Source organism: Lactuca saligna, chromosome 5 (genome assembly GCF_052625555.1).
Source record: "Lactuca saligna cultivar CGN05327 chromosome 5, ASM5262555v1, whole genome shotgun sequence".
Taxonomy (NCBI): domain Eukaryota; kingdom Viridiplantae; phylum Streptophyta; class Magnoliopsida; order Asterales; family Asteraceae; genus Lactuca; species Lactuca saligna.
The window spans coordinates 261,176,303-261,196,700 of record NC_136421.1 but is presented as its reverse complement, the minus strand read 5'-3'; the positions used below and the strand labels follow the sequence as shown (position 1 = coordinate 261,196,700).

At 38.8% G+C, this 20,398-nt stretch overlaps 2 protein-coding genes across 2 annotated transcripts; one reads left to right on the top strand and one right to left on the bottom strand.

Moving 5' to 3' along the window:
* Window positions 1-3,387: 3,387 nt before the first annotated feature.
* Window positions 3,388-3,972, top strand: LOC145046583 (uncharacterized). The gene has a single exon (XM_078994868.1). It carries the CDS (start codon window positions 3,388-3,390, stop codon window positions 3,970-3,972), a length of 585 nt encoding a protein of 194 aa, XP_078850994.1.
* Window positions 3,973-6,751: 2,779 nt separating this feature from the next.
* On the bottom strand, window positions 6,752-18,514 carry LOC145046582 (uncharacterized). Its single transcript, XM_078994867.1, has 5 exons — window positions 18,264-18,514; window positions 17,206-18,134; window positions 15,872-17,089; window positions 14,413-15,744; window positions 6,752-7,143 (listed from the first exon to the last, which is right to left on the bottom strand). The coding sequence occupies exons 1-5, from the start codon at window positions 18,512-18,514 to the stop codon at window positions 6,752-6,754; spliced, it is 4,122 nt and encodes a 1,373-aa protein (XP_078850993.1).
* Window positions 18,515-20,398: the final 1,884 nt, after the last annotated feature.

Below are 20,398 nucleotides of genomic sequence, written 5' to 3'. Positions count from 1 at the left end.
ATCCATGCACCCTCTTTCCACTAGCCATCCCCTCCAGTTTCCATTCCAACCATACCCCTTTTATGGACCAAGCCCAACCTACCTTACGCCCCTACAGCACGGAATGAGTTCGCAATACCAACAAGGGACGTCAACTACTCCAAACCAGGATGGTTTTTCCCGGAGTGTAACATCTCCATTCGTTAAAGAGTTGTTGGATTACAAAATACCAAACACCATGAAGCTCCCAACGCTTAAAATGTACAATGGAACCACCGACCCAGACAACCATATTGACACGTATGAGTGGACGATGACATTGTTAAAGATTAATGAGAAGTTTTGGTGCACGTACTTCCCGACGACGCTTGATGGCAACGCCGGCACATGGTTCAAAACGCTACAACCAGGCAGCATTTCAAACTTCGCCTAGCTCAAATACCACTTCCTTACCAACTTCATGCAGCTACGTAAATACAAAGGCGATTCTCATTCGATTATAGGCTGCAAACAAAGGGAGGGGGAGACTGTCCGAGAATACTTCACAAGGTTCATAAACGCTACGCTGGATGTACCAGGGCATGACGAAGGGCTCATTGCTGGTGCTTTCACATGGGGACTCCTGCCTGGGCCCCTCTCGCAAAAACTCATGGGAAAGAAGCCTATAACACGAGCTGAGTTGAAAGAAAGAGTGGAGCGATACCTACGGCAGGAAGAGGGTGAGGCGGCTAAGCAGGCCTACTTGAAAGCTATGGAGACTAGACATCACCACCCGACCCACACGGACTTTCGGGGGGGGGAGACACTATAGCCAAGCAAGAAGACCGTCACCGCGCTTCCGACCATTTATCAAAGACGACAGACGGGATCGCCGCCCGGAAGTATATGCAGTGTCCGAGAAATAGCAACCAGCCAATCCGCCCAAGAGTCGGTACTGTGAATACCACAAAAGCAAAACGCATGATACAGCTAGCTGTTTGGTGCTAAAGAAGGAAATGGAGGAGAAACAACTTAAGGGAAACCTGGTGGAGGTGGCGCGAAGCCTATGCGACAAATTTGATGCTGAGAACGCCAAAGGTTCGCCCCACGAAGGAGTCCAACCCAAGGAGATATTCATGATACGCAGTAAAAGAAGTAGGGAAGAAGAACAAGGAGAGAAAATCATTGTTAAACTGCTAGCACGCACGCTCACATTCTCCATAAAGGACCCTCAGCCAGACGGTTGGAAGGGCGACAATCCTCTGATAATACAGGCATCCATCAAGGACGTGACTATCCATAGGGTCTATGTCGACACCGGGAGCTCAGCAGACATCATATATGAGAATTGTTTACGGCTCCTCCCGGATCGTTGGAAAGACAATTTGCAACCTACGACGGGTAGGCTGGTGGGATTCACTGGCCACAGCTTGTGGCCGTTGGGCACGATTCACCTCCCCTTAACAATCATTAGCCATGACAAGCAGCGGAAAAAGACCGCCCTGATAGACTTTGTAGTCATTCGGCACCCGGCGGAACACAACATCATATTGGGAAGGCCCGCCCTCCTGAAACTAGGGGCCGTACCTTCAACCATGCATGGGATCATGAAATTCGATACCCCAAAGGGTGAAGCCACGATTCTAGCTACTTCGCCTAGAGAATTGAGGTGCTATACGATTATGGAGCCAACAGAAATAGCCAAAGGGCCCAAGAGGCCCAGGGGTAGTCTGGCAAAGGAAATGAGGTAATCAATGAGGGATATCCCGATCAGCAAATCGATGTTGGAAGTGACCTCCCAAGCCACACAAGAAGAGCATTAGTTGACCTGCTCAAACGCTACAAACATGTATTTGCTTGGACCCCCACGTATATGGTGGGGGTAGAAAGGAAAGTCATCGAACATAAGTTGATGATCAAACCGGGGGTAAAAGAGGTTAAGCAGAAGAAAATAGTACAAGGAGGAGACCGTAACAGGGCAATCAATGCAGAAGTGGCCAAGTTGATGGAAGCCGGAATAGTAAGGGAGGCGACGTTCCCAACATGGATAGCAAACCCAGTTATGGTCCGTAAGCAAGACGGGTCGTGGCGCGTGTGCATCGACTTTTCTGATCTAAACAGGGCGTGCCCTAAAGATTGCTACCCACTCCCGGAAATCGATCAGAAGGTAGAGTTGCTACAAGGATACAATTTAAAATGCTTCTTGGACGCATACAAAGGGTATCACCAGATATTGATGAGCAAAGAAGACGAAGAGAAAACAACCTTCTATACAGACCATGGCACGTTCTGCTACACCAAGATGACCTTTGGGTTAAAAAACACGACGGCAACATACCAACGACTAGCTGACTCAATATTCGCCAAGCATATTGGAAGAATATTGAGGTATATGTAGACAATATGGTGATTAAGAGCCCAAATGAAGAAAAAATGTTGCAAGACATCGAAGAGACTTTCAAAACATTAGAGGTAACCAAAATGAAACTAAACCTATCCAAATGCACGTTCGGAGTGGAAGAAGGGCAATTCTTGGGTTATTATGTTACCAGACAACGCGTCCAGCCCAGCCCGACCAAGGTCGACGAGTTCATCGAGACGCCAACCCCAAGCTCTCTTAGAGATGCACAAGGTCTGAATGGGAAGCTCACGGCGCTAAGTAGGTTCATCTCAAAGTCTGCCGACAAGGCTATGCCACTGTTCCGCACCTTAAAGGGATGCATAAAAAAAAACTTCCAATGGACGAATGAGGCAGAGAAGGCACTCCAGAGAATCAAGGAGGCACTGCATAAGCTCCCAACACTGGCAACTCCCATCCCGGGAGAAACATTACAAGTGTATCTATCGACGTCAGGTGAAGCGATATCATCGGTATTGGCCGTAGAAAGGGAAGGGGAGTAGAGGCCAATATACTTTGTTAGCAGAGCATTGCAAGGACCAGAGCTCAACTACCCCACGCTGGAAAAACTGGTGCTAGCACTCATCTACGCTGCGAGACGGTTGAGGCGATACTTCCAGGCACATCAAATCGAGGTACTCACAAGCTACCCTATTAAATAGATATTGCTTAAGCCGGAGACGTCGGGTCGGCTGGCCAAGTGGGCAATTGAGCTGGGAGAGCACGACATAAACTACCGCCCAATAACAAGTATCAAAGGGCATGCATTGGCCGATTTCTTACTAGAAATTCCTGACAGAGGGAATTCGGCGAAAGAAAAGGTGTGGGTAGTTGAAGAGGCCCCTACCGTCAATGGTTCATGGACCCTGTACACGGACGGAGCATCCAGCAGGGAGGGCTCAGGGGCGGGTTTGATCCTGACTAGCCCAGAAGGAGAAGAGGTAACCTACGCCCTCCGTTTCGACTTCCATAAATCGAACAATGAGGCAGAATACGAGGCGCTGCTCGTAGGGCTGTGACTCGCCAAATAAATGGGTGCGAAAGCTGTAACAGCGCTAACCGACTCAAGGTTAGCGGTGAACCAAGTAAATGGGAGTTTTGAGGTGAGAGACCAAAGGATGGGAAGGTATGTAAAGATGGTAAAGAAACTGATTGAATCATTCGGCCAATTCACAATCAAGCAAATACCCAGAAGTGAGAATAAGAGGGCAGACGCTTTGAGAAAGCTAGCGTCCACTTGTTTTGACCACCTATCAAAGAAATTTTTAGTGGAGGTGCTTCGGGAGAGAAGCATTGACGAACAGCAGGTGAACGTCCTGACCTCCGCAGGACCCACATGGATGATGCTGTTCCGGGAATACCTCCAGAGAAGGGTGTTGCCGGACGACCATGAAGAAGCCAGAAAAATACGTATAAAGGCGCCTTCATACGCAATGATAAACGGAGAGCTGTACAAGAAGGGGTTCACGTCTCCATGGCTAAAATGTTTAGATCAAGCCAAGGGAAGAGAGACACCGCAGGAAGAACATTCAGGGCAGGTAGGCGCACACGAGGGAGCGAGGGCTTTGACAGGAAAGGTGCTACGAATGGGGGTGTACTGGCCAACGATACATTAAGACGCAGTAGAAGTAACCAAGAAATATGGGGAGTGTCAATCTAACGCCCCAGTCCAGGCGGAACCCCCGGCACCGCTAAGCAACATATCCAGCCCATGGCCTTTCTACCAGTGCGACATTGACATTGTGGGTCCATTCCCAGAGGCACCAGGGAAGCTGAAATATATGGTGGTAGCTATGGATTACTTCACAAAGTGGATTGAAGCCGAACCATTAGCATGCATATCTGGGAGGCACATGATAAAATTTGTGTGGAAAAACATCATGACAAGATTTGGAACACCTAGGGTTCTCATCAGTGACAATGGTTTGCAGTTCGCTGAGAACCCATTCAGAGAATGGTGCGCTGCCAAAGGGATAAGCCAACGCTTCACATCGGTGGCACACCCCCAAGCGAACGGTCAAACAGAGGTTTCCAACCGAACCATCGTCAATGGGATCAAAAAGAGGTTGGGCAAAGAAAAAGGGAATTAGGCAGAAGAGATACCAATAGTTCTATGGTCATACAGGACTACGCCACGAAAAAGCACAAGGGAAACCCCTTTCAGCTTGACATATGGGACCGAAGCCATGCTTCCCATGGAAGTGGACATGAATACGCTAAGGGTGGCCAACCAAGATGAGGAAAGCAATGTACAAGGCCTGAGGATAAACTTAGACATCCTGGAGGAGAAGCGCGAAGAGTCGGGAGTACGCCAAGCTGCATATAAACACGCAACAGAAAGATATTACAACCGAAGGGTAAAAGAGAAGGCTTTCAAAGTGGGCGAGTATGTTTTGAGGAAAAATGAGGCCAGTCGGGCACAACCTCATGGAAAGTTAGGCCCAACATGGGAAGACCCATACAGGGTCACAGAGGCAAACAGGAACGGGGCATATGTATTAGAGACGATGGAAGGAAGACCCATTCCAAGAACATGGAATGCTAGGAACTTGAAGAAATATTTCTTCTAAGAAATAGGAAAAATGAAACCCTAGGTGGTCGATATCCCATTAAAGATGTTGCACCTTAGAGGTACTTAGAGTACACTTATCCATGCTAAGTGACATGAGAATTGATACTCAGTGTATTCCTATATTTAAAGGCATGAGTTTAGTACTCGACATATATAAAATTTCATGCATGAGCGACATGAGCTTAATACTCAGTGTATTTCTTTTTTAAACAAAAAAAAACTAGCGGTTAAATAGTAATGCAGTTGATGATTTCTCATACTTAGTGTAATGATATCCAACGATTAAATGACGAGTGCTAAGCGCACTCAATATGAACACTTAGCGTGTCAATAATAGCAAACAAGGCAAAATATTTGGCACATCTTGAGCAATAGGCGATAAATGAATAAGCCAAGCACAAATCACAAAAGGAGATAATAGATAATGCTTAGTGCATATCAAACACATACATATAAAAGAGAAAACATTGTTCTGGGCAATTCAACCATTGCAAAGCAAAACACATAGACTAAACAAAACAAGGGAATATTATGGCCTCGAACCATCACCAACAGACTTATCACCAACCACAGCCCCCTCTACAACATCATCCGCACTCCCTTTCCCAGCCAAACCGTTAGAAACTTCGTTATCACCTGCCACCCCGTCAACACCGCCACCTCCAGCACCTGCTCGACCATCACCACTAGCACCGTAATCCTTACCATTTCCTCCCACACCAATGTCATTCACAAGCACCATTTCACGACTCGCAGCATCCTCAGGAGTGCCCTCTGAACCGAAAGAACACAACTCTCGTAAACCATTAATACCCACCTCTCCCAGACCCAACAGACCTGCGTGATCCATACTGGCAAAAGATAAGAGAGCATCACTCACGCTAACCACAGTCCTGACAGACAACGAACTAGCACTCGCCTCCCCACTTTCACCGCCACTTAAAGCTTTCTGGGCAGATTCAACCCCGGCTACATATGCAGCATGTCGAATGAGACTGATAGAATTGGTAAAGTCAGGATGCTCTATCAGCTTATCAACGATACGCACAACACCAATCTGCAGCAACCAATCCAAGTCTCAGCGAACAGCGCACACATCTACTTGCAGCGACGACACAAGCTTGTCACAGTCAACGACATCACGCTCGAGACTTTAAACTTAGATCATTAAGCCTTCATTCGTTTGGGTGAGAGAGTCAACCTTGGCCTCTAATACAACCCTAGCCTCATCAAGAACATTCTTCTCAGACGCCAATAGCTCACATTTCTTTTCAGAAGAGCGAAGATAATCACCAAGCTCATTCACACGACGCTCCAAGCTTGCCAAACGCGATCCACAGGTGGCATGCGAAGCCTCTATCTTGCCCAGGTGTGAATACACCGAGAACCTGCAACAAGATAAAACATCGCCTGTGCAGCAACATAAGCCATATTGGAAGCAAGGGCAGGATTACCCATCGCTCCCATATCCTCAATAGCAGCCGGGGGGAAGGCATGACGTGAGAATTCCAAAGCGTTGGCACGAAAAGACAAACAAGAACCGTCATGAAGATTCCAAGATGGCACAAATACTGTAGGCTTAGAAACATCGCCACCAGGTCCACTTTCACTGGAAGTCGTAACCGGCCCAGGAGGGCTGAATTCCTTCGCCGAGGAAAGCTTGGATGGAGCACACAAAATAGTTGGAGAAGGAACGGAAGAGAAATCCGGAATAACGGGCTGTTCTGTCGCCCTATTGACCCCCTCAGACTGTTGCACGTCATCATCGGGAATCACCACCACGCCAGCAGAGGTGGAGTTTACTGCCGTGGAACTCATCGAACTTAGCAGGCGAGAAAAGCTGCGCCTAGTATGCACCCTCTTGGGGGCGGGGGGGGAGCGCCAGTCACCGGCTCATCCATCGCCTGCATATCCTTCCGTTTCGCTTGCAATCGTCGAACGTCAGCAATAACACCCTCTTTGATGTCCTCATAGTCCTCCGGGGAAGAAGAAAAAACGCCGCCCGTTGGCATAACAGAAGAAATTGGGTGGGCAAACAACGGATCTCCCCCAGGCGCTGAGAAACCCGCTGGAGGGACTAAAGGAGTAGGAGTGTTGAGACGGTCTGCCCGACGAGGAGGGGGAAGATGCTCGAACAGATCCACCTCACGAAACTCCAGCTTTCCTCGATAGCGTTTACACAACACCTCATCCATGGATAAGGAGGACTCAACACCTAAAGAAAAACAGAACGAAATACAAGTCACAAAGGGGCGGCTGAAAAAAACACAGGAAAGAGAGAGAGAGAGAGAGAGAGAGAGAGGACGAATGCGACACTCACCATCAATAACAGAGTAGAACACCGCCATCTTGCCACGTTGCCTCCAGGAGGGGCTCATCCCTACCCTGGATAGGATCGCTTCGGAATAATCTTCAGCGGTTACTTGCACACTTTTCAGGTAATCGGCCACTTCCCGATTGTGAGGAAAAAGCTTAGTGATAGTATCGGCGAAAGTGTTGGCACGGTAACGGCCACTCCCAACCAGTTCCTGGTTCACCCATAACCACTTGTCTTGCCAATTCTTGGGGGTGCGCCCATCAAGAACTAAGGCATGCCCCCCTCGCCGGGCCAAAAAAGTGCACTTGTCGCCGGTAAGGCAGAACCGGAAAAAGAACCTGAAAACGAAATAGTCAGGAACATACCCATTTGCGCTACAAATCATCTCGAAGGCAACCACTTTGTTAACAACGTTAGGGGTCAACATCTGAAGACTACAACCGTCCTTCTGAAGAACCTCCTCTTGGAAATCCGTCAGAGGCAATCGTATGCCAGCATATAGGGTTTTTAGGAAAACCCTAATTTTTCCGCGGGGGGGGGGGGGGGGGGGGGGAGGAGATGCTAGAGCTAGCAGAGGGAAATTCCACACCCTCTAAGGAGGATAAACCATACATGACTTCCAACTTTCGATACTCGGCGGAAGAAGGGATGATTCCAGGGAGATTAGCCATAAAGAGGAAGAAGAATGAACACGACGAGAAAAGAAGAACAGAGGAGGCAAAAGAAACTGTGCGAACACCCTCTTAAAGGAAAATAAGAGGTGGGACATTTAAATGACTAATGTGATGATGTAACTGTCAAACAGTCACGTCACCATTAAAAACGGAGCGATGGATAAAGAAAAAAGCACGCGTCATTCAGTTAAGCCTAGAACGCCGTAACTAGCGCTGCAACACTACAACTCCTAGACTGGGGGACTTGATGGCGTGCCTAGGGTAGCACGACAGAGTTGCACCCAAGCCCTAGAGCCAAACACACCAGCCAGATCCGGCCCAGTAGGCTCAGCGCCCGCTGGCGCCCCCGGGAGCGGAACGCCCAGGCGAAAGGCTCGCGCCCGCCAAGTCATCGCTCTTCGCGCCAAGACAAAGTACGGCCAGGAGACAAGTAGTGGGATCAGAGCATTACCATCAAAGACAATGAGAGCGCTCTGACAGTGGGAGGCGCATGACCCTCCAATCAGCCCCTCTGATCCTGTCTCCCCGAAAAGCGATCCTGTCTGGTACGGACCAGGCAGGAGCGCTAGGTATAAAAGGGCGCATTCTCATGCTAGCAAGGTAAGCTCCTAAATCGATCTAAAGAGAACACAAAACAAACCCTAGAACCATCCTAACTTGATCGTCGGAGCATTCTCCCGGGAACTCCTCCTGGGAAGCGGCTGACGGCCTTTGATCTTTGTGACCTTGCAGATACACCCAGGCAAAAGGTTTCATTCTAAGATAAGAAGCGGGGTCTTACCAGGAGTAAGGTTCCATCACTATGCCAATCTAGTTGAGTTGATTATGCATATGAGTTCAACGAGTTCTCAATAGGTTGCATAAGGGCAAAAACCTTGTTCAATGAAAGTACATGGACTGACATGGGTGAGGTGCTAAATAACTTGGAAGCAATGGTGGGACCCTTGATGGCAAGAAATTAACAGTGAACAAGTTATGTCTATAAGAGTTTGAATATGTCACAAACATTATCTTTCGATTATGGTTATGGCAATTCGCATGGATAGGAACACATACACTATAAAAACCTAAGTGTCATAAGGTTTCTCTCCTTCATGAAAATGATTCTGAGGGAACGCTTTCACTAAGAGAGATTTTAATAAGATAGTGATTATGTAAATTGCATTCTCAAATTCGATTATGATTACGGCATCCCTCTTCGCAGTTCGAGTTGTGAGATTTGGAAATTAGTCTGAACATTTGGGACTTAGTAATATAAATTCTGAATTAGTTTAGACATACATGTAAGTTGTCTAACGAAAGGTGTAGAGTTTGAGAAGCTTAGATAAAGGCTTATTGAAGCACATCGTATTAGAAATATGAACTTTGAAGTCAACAAGTATTGTCTTTTAGAAGTCCAATTATTTTATGAATACGTCTCAAAGCTAGTGGGAGCATAAATGTTATGCGGTAATGGATATAATCATCATGTTAGTGGGTGCATGATTATTATTTTAAGTATTGCAAGTTGGCAATATTAATTATAGAAAAACAAAAGGTTTCATTTTGCAAAGTTGCAAGGGTTAAAAAGTTTTTTTTTTGCTATAATTAAGGGAGAGAATGTTATACTTCGTTTCCAATCTAAAAGCTTAGATCGAGAATTTTTTAATTGAATTTAGTCAAGGGTATATTTATTATTTGCATTCTCCAAGTTCGATTATGATTATAGCAGCCCTCTTCATAGTTCGAAATTTGAGAACACGACAAATAGAAATATTATGGCGGTATTATAGTAAGAAACTGGTAAAGTGTCATGTTTTTTCCTTATAAATCGTATCACATCCGCTTCGGATATAGGATCGATTGCATATGCTGTAATATTCGACTGTTCTAAAATTTTCCAAATGCCTAGGGCATTTAGAGGGAAAAAGGGAATAGAACCAGATTTGACTAAACTAATTAAACAATTATCAAAGACAATCTAAGGTTCGCCAAGGATTGGTCACTTGTGGATAGTTAGAAGTAAAGTCATGGATGGACCATATTGATATTATTATGAATAGATAAGATTTTATTTTAAATTAGTTGTCATATGGAAAATATGAAAATGTTTCCATATTGGGAGATTGGATATCGAGGATCAATGTATAGATTAGAAACTTTTATGCAAGAAGGATGTTCAAAGAAATGTACTTTAAATATGAGACTTCATAACTATGGAATTATCTTGTAACAATATCCAATAGAGCATTTTGTAATTTCACTGGCCGAGTCTTGGTGACTTTTGTGCCATAACATTACGAAATGACTGTTGTACAAAATGTTAGAATCTTACATATTCTAGTAGTGGCGAGAGTTTTGTATTCTTCCATTAATGGATTAGGAATTATGAAATGAGGGTGATTGAAAATATTATTCAATTATACTATTTCACAAAGTAAGGACCATAGGTAAACATAGTGTGCATACTAAGAGCATGGGACAACTGTTGTTATAATTCAAGTAAGAAGTTGATTACCCAAAACAACAAATAATGAGTAATTAATATGGTGATTAAATAAAATGTTTTATTTATACTCAAAGATTTGAGGCCATATAGAATTAGTACTATTCTTGTGTTTCACTTTGCATGTTTTGACTTCCCGAATAATAAGATTATTCAAACCCTTCACAATCGCTCATACTTTGGAAGTAGGTACGAATGAAGACTGTCATGAATCTGACTGTAGATTGTCTAAAGTGTTTTATACATAACAAAAGTTTGCTACAGGGTTCATGAGTGTTGCTCTAAGATTAGAGTATTGGATTAAACCCACGCTCACTTGGATCGCTTCATGGATTTTATCACGAGTGATTGGTGAGATGATAATATCATATATTCTTGAAACTGAGATATGTAAGTTGTATCTTGCGAGCCGGTTACACATTGATAATATGTAAACGCACCAGTAACTTGGTGCTATAAAACGTATTGTTGTGTGTAATTCGGTGAGTGAGTACAAGCGAGCATTGAGTTGAAGTTTATCCATTCCTTTTTCCCAAAGTGGGATAAAAGCGATATTTGTGGGCCCCTCGATGATTTAGTGATGACACCTAAGCACTTGGCCAAGCCGGAACTAAGTTGATGTGTTCAAGTGTAGTCTGTTGTCAGTCGTCGTAAATCGGAAATCGAGAAACAACACATAGACTGAGAGAATTATTTCAATCTATGTCTCACATCTATAAGATATCAAGAATGGAGGAATATATGATCCCTTTTCTAAAGGACACACTTCTGATAATATCAGAGTTGACAACGGCTTTTGAAAGCTACGATTGCTGATAAGGTTCTGAAGTCATACGCATAATAGTTATAAGACTTATCCAAGTGGGAGACTGTTGGATTAGTGTCTAAGTCCATAACTATTTTGGTATGTCCTTAACCCAATTGTGAGCATGGTCCTTTTGGGTTGCCTTCACACTGGTGACTAGACAAGACGATTGTTGAGGAGAGAGGCTGGTTTATTGTTAAGAATAATAAATTGGGGTATAAATATGATATGTTAATATATTATATGAATAATATATTAATTTGGAATCATATTATTTATTAGTATTTAATCAGAAATTAATTAGGAATTAATTTCAGGATTAAAGGAATTAATTAAAAGTATAGGGGTTGTTTTGTAATTAGTTGATAATTGAGACTTTGGGCTATTGGATCACCTTTATTAAGGCTTGAACGAAAATTCTAGAAGGATCTAGGAGTTTTTGTGCAAGGGCTTAAGGAAATGAGTCAATGGACTTGCTTAGGCCCTAAGCTAAGGGATTAGGGTTTCCACCTTGAAACCCTAGCTAGCCTCAAGTATAAATAGCACCCTAAGGCATTAGAATATGATCACCCCTTGGGAAAACCCTACTAAGGGCCAAATTTTGGAGCTTAGTACCTTTCCTCATCTCTCTCATATTCATCCTCTCACTCAAAGTGTGTTTGTAAGCCATTAGAGGTACTACACTTGTGGTATTTGCTTTCAAGAGCTAAGGAAACTCAAGGAATTAGTTGTTATTACTATATAACAACAAAATGTATGTATTCTATTCTCCTATGCCAATTTTGACAACAGTAGATACATGCTAGGTTTCCTTTTGTGTTCATAAAGTTGTATGACTAATAGTGAAAACATAGATCCGTATATATATATATATATATATATATATATATATATATATATATATATATATATATATATATATATCATTTTTGGAACATGAAATAGATTTGAGGAATCATTGAACGTCCAAATTTCTGAAGGACCAAAAATTGAATTTTTGGAAAAACAAGGGCCTTTTTGAATGTTTCATAAATATAAGTCTAAAATGAACATTTTAAAAGAAATGGGTCATTCTCAACAATTCACTTAGTTTTGAACTACTTATGATACCTTTTGACTAATATTGAGCCATTTTTGGATAATTGTGATTTAAAGTGGATTATTTTCAATAAACGAAAAATAGATCTAGTCAACGAGTACACCTATCATTATTTATTTAATAAATAATGGATTTCAACGATTTGCTCAAAATTTTGTTAGTATTCTAGTTAGACGAATCTTCACAGTATATATATATATATATATATATATATATATATATATATATATATATATATATATATATATATATATATATATAATAGTGTACGCTTAAAGTCCTGTAAGAGTTATAACCAGAGTCTCCTGGAGGGGGAGCGGGAATTTGTGTATAAATCTGTACGGGGTTGGCACCCCACACATTCGTTGTTCGCAACAATCAGACCGGCCAGTCTAGGGTGACAAATGTCTTAATCGAATATAGCGCCTGAAGAACGCATGGATAGGCACTCCATCATATTAGTATAGTTATAACAACTCACTTAGAATATAAGAATATGATTTTAGAAATTTACTCAAGTTACACCTTTCGATTAGAGACAACTATTGTTTGGATACTATAAACGAAGCTTTTCTCACACCAGTCTTAGGGTTTTAAGACCACTATTTTATTGTTTGGATACTATAGGGTTTTAAGACCACTATAAACTCACCAACTTTTTAGTTGACACTTTTCAAAACGACTTGTATTCTCAGGGATCTAGTAAGCAGGTAAGCACCATGAGCAAGGATTAGCGTCACTGCATTATGCTATTTCTACTTTTGTTATTTCATGTTTAACTTTTGATCAAAACATGTATTGTAAACAATGTAAGATTAATATTAATTTATGATGTTTGGAGTTGCTATGTTTCATTTATATTCAATTGTTATGATCCTGCACAATTAAGTCATCCGTCTCCGGACATTTCCGCCGTCTGGTCCGGGGGTGTGACACTAACGACATGATTTGGAGAGATCTAGAGAGAAAGCGGTGTGTAATCGGAATCCTGTGTACCGGACGATTAATCAATATATTGTGTGCATTAAAGATTAATTATCTTGTTCTTATTCATATTTATTTTGCATTATACACTTTGGTTGGGATTCCTAGCCATCAAAGTGAATCCGATTGATTTGCAAGAGAATTCGAGACTTACAAAAATGTAAGAGGATATTTAATTTCTCCTCAATTATAGATAACAAAAGTTGACGTGTATTCACCAGTTTTCAAGAATAATTATAATAAAATAATCAATCGAACACAATTGTGATTTGTGGCTCCTAGGATTGCAATGTTTTCGTCTCATCAAATTTTTATACGACAAAATATATCAAAAAAGTGTACGCAAAAAATTATATCTAATAGTCATTAACTTTTAAAGTTTTTATCTTTTACTAACATTCAATTATATATAATTACTAGGTTAAAACCCGTGGAACCCACGGGTGCTGTTTTTGAATTGAATTTAAAAATTAATTATTTAATAAAATATTATATCAATAATTCTGATAACTTATAAATTGTAATATTGAATATTTAAATAATTTTTTTTATTGGTAATTATTTAATTACTAACTAAATGGGAAGTATTTAATTAGGAATGAAGATTTTTGAAAACTATTTTTTTTTATTCATCATTCTAATTGGACATATGCAGATGATACAATACCAATGTGTGTAATGAAATTAACATAAAATACAACAATACGTAATTATAAAAAAATACAGTAATATGATGGATTAAGTGTGATTTCCTAAAATTGAATAAAACGACGTTACAAAAAAGTTGGCTACAAATTTCGAAAAACTTCCTTATAAACAACATTGGAAGTTTTATTTGTGAGTTTGCCATCTTTATCTAAAATTAATAATTTTAATCACTCTCTACTCTGAACTCTAGATAAGGCAACATACAATTGTCCATGTGAAAAAACTGGATCTTTCAGAAACAGACCAACCTTTGACAACGATTGTCCTTGACTTTTGTTAATAGTCATTGCAAAACATACAGCCAAAGGAAACTGTCTTCTTGTGAATTTGAAGGGAATCTTTTTTTCTGATGGAGTTAAAGACATTCTTGGAATAAAAGTCCGATTTCCAATATTAGTTCCAGTTATTATACGTGCCTCAATAACACGTTTGCCCAATGATAACACCTGTAGTCTTGTGCCATTACATAAGCCGTTTTTCTGATCAATATTTCTCAGTAACATTACTGGAACACCAATTTTTAAAACTAATTTATGATTTGGTAAACCGGATACTTTGAGTCCATTTAATACATCAGGAGAGTATAGATTTGCATCAAATTGATCATGGAGAAATTCGGATTCACATATGCAGTCTGAACTTAAATATTCAACTTGATCTCCTGGAAACTTCTTAAGTAAACGGTCGTTTATTTCCTGGACAACTTCATTTTTTGGAGCAAGTATCGCTCTTTCTTGGAAATAATTTATATCGCTATAGTACTCTAAAATTGAAGGATATACAAACTCAATTAAGGAACCTATAGGATCATGTGAATCATTAATGAGAATATCATCCGGAATATCGATAATCGTTTCACCATCGTTCGGACCACCAAGTTTTCCTTCTCCTATATCCAACAACCAATTTGCAAAATCTCTTATTTTTCCTATATCTGATTGATCCCTTCCAACAGTTAGCCTCATGTTTTTTGTTAATCTATGGACTTTGCAATGTTCCCATAAATATGAAGAACTCAAAGAAGCATTTACAATGTTCTGTCTACTGCCACCCGGCACAACAGGTAGAATTTGTCTAAAATCTCCTCCAAAGACAATAACTTTCCCTCCAAATGGAATATTTGAGATGGTTGAATTTACGCACCTTAATAAATCCTTCAAAGTTCGATCTAAAGCTTCAAATGCATGCTTATGGACCATAGGTGCTTCATCCCAAATTATCAAAGAGGTTTTCCTTATTAAGCTTGCCAACTCACCGTCTGGATTTATGTTACAAAAAGAATCCTCTGTAAGCTCAAATGGAATTATAAATCGAGAGTGTGTTGTTCTACCACCGGGCAATAATAAGGAAGCAATACCACTTGAAGCAACATTTAATACAATATTTCCTTCAGATCTAATTGCTGCAGATATTGTTTTCCATAAAAAAGTTTTACCCGTTCCACCATACCCGTAAACAAAGAAGACACCTCCTTTATTTTGTTGAATAGCACTCTTGATGTTTAGGAAAATGTTCCGTTGCTCATTTGTTAATGCAAGCAACATACGATCATAGTCATTCTTTATCACGGGAATGTCGTAATCTAGTTCCTCGGTGATAAGTCGATTGTTTGAAGAAGAAACGGATTCAACATCTGGGTATGGCATGTTTTTGAAGTTTTTGAGAGTAGAGTTGTTTCGAAGTAAAATTTGTTGTATTTCGAACAAAGTTAAGTTCTTAAGTTCATCTACTCCGAGAGACAATTCTGCACGAAAATATTAAATAATTAATAAAATACGTGGTTGATATTTAATAATTTCATTACTAATTATTTAATGGGTGTTGAAAAATAAAAATAAATTAATTTTAAAAAATAAGAAAAAATGTAATACCTGCTGATTTAAATCTTCGTCGTTGGCTATATAGAATTCCATCTGCCAAATATTCCCATGTATTTTCCCAAACGATCTCTGGTTTAGACATACTATTACACATCAACAATGTAGCAAATAAAAAGCGTAGATAAAAACCAGATCCAGAATGACTTGCTTCTTTAATTGCATCAATGTATTCCTTGTCATCATCTAATAGCCCGAGTGCATAACAGGCATCTCTAAAAGAAGAATGTGTTTCTCCATTTACCGTGCGAATTTCATCAAATGATGTTGGTCCTTTTACTTTATTTAAAAGAATCCTTAAGAAATATGCTTCACCTAGTTTAGGTGAAACTGAATGAATTCTACCGATGGCTTTTCCTACTTTCCTTCGCTTCCAAAACCTACCATTTAATATCCAAACAAACTTTGTAGGGAATTCAACATATGTGAGTTTTCGTGCTTCACTGTCGATTGCATTACACTCCATCCAAGTTGTGAACTTTGAAGCGGCAACAGAAGGTTTGTCAAGAACATCATCAATATCATCATCTTCGCCATATACAATCTGTTGTTGATTAGGAAGATGAAAAGGTAGTCTAACAACAGAAGGATATCTGCAATGAACATCATATCTAAAAATTCGCCATGATGCTTCACATGCTGATAAATATCTACAATCGTAATATTCAGCTATTTCATCGACCGCATCATTATTTTCACATTCATTGTTGGTTGGTACAACAACAACTGTAGCTCTATCAGGACCCTTATTTATGTATTTAAACAAATACTTTATAGAAGATCCCTGATTGCACCATTCAATATTAATATGTGCCTGATATCTTTTCAATAGATATTTGTTGTATGGAACAACATTTCTATTATCCAACCTTACACCTGATTTTTCTACAAAATGACCATCGTTTCTTCGCCTATATAACGGAAAACCATTCTGATCAACAGACGAATGATTAATGAATTGTTTTGGAAAGTTTTTAGAGCACTTTTTATCCACCATGCATGGACAATTCATATTTTCAGCTCCACATGGACCATGAATCATAAACTCATTTACAAGTGAATACAATTCAGGATCTTCAATTCTGTCTGGTATCTCTGCTGAAATTATTGGATCGATAAGTTCAACAGTTGGTAGCTTGTTGTCAGAATGCATGAATAGACATATATGACTATGCGGCAAACCTCTTTTTTGAAATTCAATGGTATAAACATCTGTAAAAGAATTTGACAAAAAATAAAAGAGAATGTGATTAGATATCAAAACATATTTAAAATATAATAATAAGATCATTGTTTTATAAAAAAATTAAAAATATAGTTTTAATTACATGCTTGAACTTTGCCGAAAATTTGATTCTCCCTTAAGTCTTTAATGAATGCATCAAGCTTGATCTTAAACAACCTACATAGTATATCAGGTCTGTCTTCTGGTTGAAGTGAAGTATCCTTAAGAAACCTTTTAATCTCAGGCCATTTGGGATTACACGTAAAGGTTATGAAGAAATCAGGATATCCAAACCATTTACATAGTGACATGGCATCCAAATAGTTTTGCAGCATATAGCGTGCACCTCCGGTAAAGGATGAAGGTAATATGACACGTTGGCCGACATTCGAGATATCAGTCGTTCCTTGAGCTTTTTGGTTACGTAAATTTTCATAAGAATCACATCTAAGAACATGTTGTTGCCTACGTATGTAGTACATTCTCTCCGTTTCCATCATAGTATAGTCATCTAACAGAAATTGTTGAAACAACCTTCTTGAATTAAGTATGAGAGAGAACGAATGATCTCTGTCTTGAATCCTATAAGCGAAATATTCTCTCATTGTACATTTCGCATGCTTGCTGTTGGTCGTAAATGACACACCTCTATGAAGAATGTCAACACTATAACCATCATCCCCATATGGAAATAGCAATGGATATTGGAGAGGAAGGTACGAAGGATGCAATTCACTGATACGTTGTAGACAACCATTTTTTGTTTGAACGACGATATCCCTCTTTTCGATTGAATCCGAAATGTCACCAATTATTAAAGCAGCAACCTCAGAAGCAGTCGGTAGGTTATATGTTCTTCCATCTTGCTCCCTTCTCCCAATAAGTCGTAATTTCATATCAACTTCTGGATTTTTTTGAAAAGTATCTCTTACCATTCTATAAGATCTAACCAAGACATTATTTGAATACAACATCACCTTAATATCTTTAACAATATCACTATCAGTTGATGTTGATTGATCTTTTTCACCACTAAAATAAAAAAATTTATACATAATATTAGTAATATATACATAATATATATATATATATATATATATATATATATATATATATATATATATATATAATAGATTATGAATAAGAAGTTTGAGAAAATACCGAAAACATCTTTGTCTATTTGTAATTTCGTTGTCAGTGTCATAAATGTATAACTGAGAGAATTTTGGTTCCGATCCTTTTGCTGGAAAAAGACTTCCAATACTATGATAATTTTGACCACCCAATCTGAAAATGTAAGGAGCGTTTCCTCTATTGATTGAAGAGTCAATTTTACCACCCATCGACGTGAAAGAAAACATTGAATTGTAACGTCGAATGTTTTTCATGAAGTGTTTGCTTTTTGAATCCATATTTCGAAACATTCTTTCATAAGTAGGGGGTGCATTCTTTAAGTCTGGAAGTTGAACTTTTCCGTAACCACAACATAATGAATAATCCGTGTTCCCATTTTCTTTACCTCTAATGGATTCATTTCTCCATAACTTTGCACGATATGTTTGACATACAACATCTTGATCACCATGATCCAAATATTTTGTAAAATAAAAGCGTTGAATAAAATATCAATGAATTTTATAATTATATAGAACATAGTATCTGAAATTTAAAATAAAAGCGTTGAATAAAATATCAATGAATTTTATAATTATATAGAACATTCAATTATATATAATTATTAGACTTATAAAGTCTACTTCTAGTATCATGACATGATATACATAACAATTAAATAGTACTTACGAAATTGTATTACGGAAAACCAACCAACATATTATTAACCAAACCAAAAAAATTGACAGTCAATATATTTGGTTGGCAGTACCATATCAATTAAGCAATCTTGGTAAGGTAATATTACAAAAGTTTGAATACCATGTTAATACCATACCAAAAATTCATATTATATATATATATATATATATATATATATATATATATATATATATATATATATATATAAAAGAAATCATATATTCCAATTAACAAATGTGTTTAGTGTTTGCAAGTTTTAAGAATATTATATAAATCATTTAGTGGCATTAGTCAATAGTTATTATGAGGTTAAAACACAAAGTTATAACGACTTTAGCTTTAATTCAATATAATTATTTTGTAAACTATAATAACTATGTAACTAATTTTTTTATGTAACTAATTTCTTTACTAAACTTAAAATGATTGGATGTCTTTGTTTATTTTTAATCTTACAATAAAAATTTAAAAGAAGTTGGTATATATCGTTATCAATTTGTACCAGTCAAATTTGTTGGTAGTAAAACATATTTGTATCAAATATACTTGATATGATACTGGTAGCAAATTTATGGTACCAACTATAACCAACTATAGTTGGTATGGTACACAGTTTAGGAAAAAAAAAAAAAAACGATATCGTACCAATTTCACCCCTACAATTAAACCAACTAAAGTACTAAACATATAGAACGACGAAACTATATTGAAGCTGGTAGCCGAAAAATGTGTCATCTATTTGTATGAATCTTTTTGGCAAACTTATTGTGAGCTTTTAACAGGTTTAAAATAACATAAAAGTTAAAAGTTAAAAACTCTTAAATACTTATAGTAGTTTTTGTATTTGAAGTTTTTTATTTAAATATTCGGTGTCAGGTCTTTTTATTATGCTTAGTGTCAAGTTACTTATTTGGGGGAAATGATTTTGGCGGATAACTAACTGTTGAGTTTGTTCTCATTTGGTCCCTTTCCTTTTTTTTTTGTACCCAATATCATCGAACTTGTTGTCTGTGTTCACCGTAACCCATTTGATCGGTTGTCACCTATGATAGTCGGTCAAAGGGTTATGGTGAATACAAACAACAAGTTCGATGATATATTGGGTACAAAAAAAAATCAAATAAGAACAAACTCAACAGTTGATTACCTTCCTAGCAATTTTTCCCAAAAAGTTAAATGAAATTAAAAATGCAAAAATATCAAATATTGCAACCTTATTCGGCCATAACGTACATGAAGTGCGTTTCAGATGGGTAGCTTCATCAATACATATGCTTATCGTGGTTGGCTGTCAACAACTCTCTGCAAAAGGATATGATTGTGTATGAGAGATATCTTTATTAGCATAAATGTTTACCTCGAGTTATATTATGGTGATGTGTCTTCAAAAGTTGCATTATCTTGAACATATTGATGTTGTATCTTATCCCATGAATTTGATCTTAAAGTCAAGTAAACTCAAAAATCACAGCACTACTGAA

Excerpts from the sequence above, each read along its gene's own strand:
- LOC145046583 (XM_078994868.1), top strand. The coding sequence starts at position 3,388 with ATGGGTGCGAAAGCTGTAACAGCGCTAACCGACTCAAGGTTAGCGGTG.
- LOC145046582 (XM_078994867.1), bottom strand. The coding sequence starts at position 18,514 with ATGGATTCAAAAAGCAAACACTTCATGAAAAACATTCGACGTTACAAT. Across the intron at positions 18,135-18,263 it reads AATAGACAAAGATGTTTTCG|TGGTGAAAAAGATCAATCAA; the intron begins GTATTTTCTCAA and ends TTTTTATTTTAG. Across the intron at positions 7,144-14,412 it reads CAAACGTGTTATTGAGGCAC|GTGTTGAGTCCTCCTTATCC; the intron begins GTATAATAACTG and ends GTTTTTCTTTAG.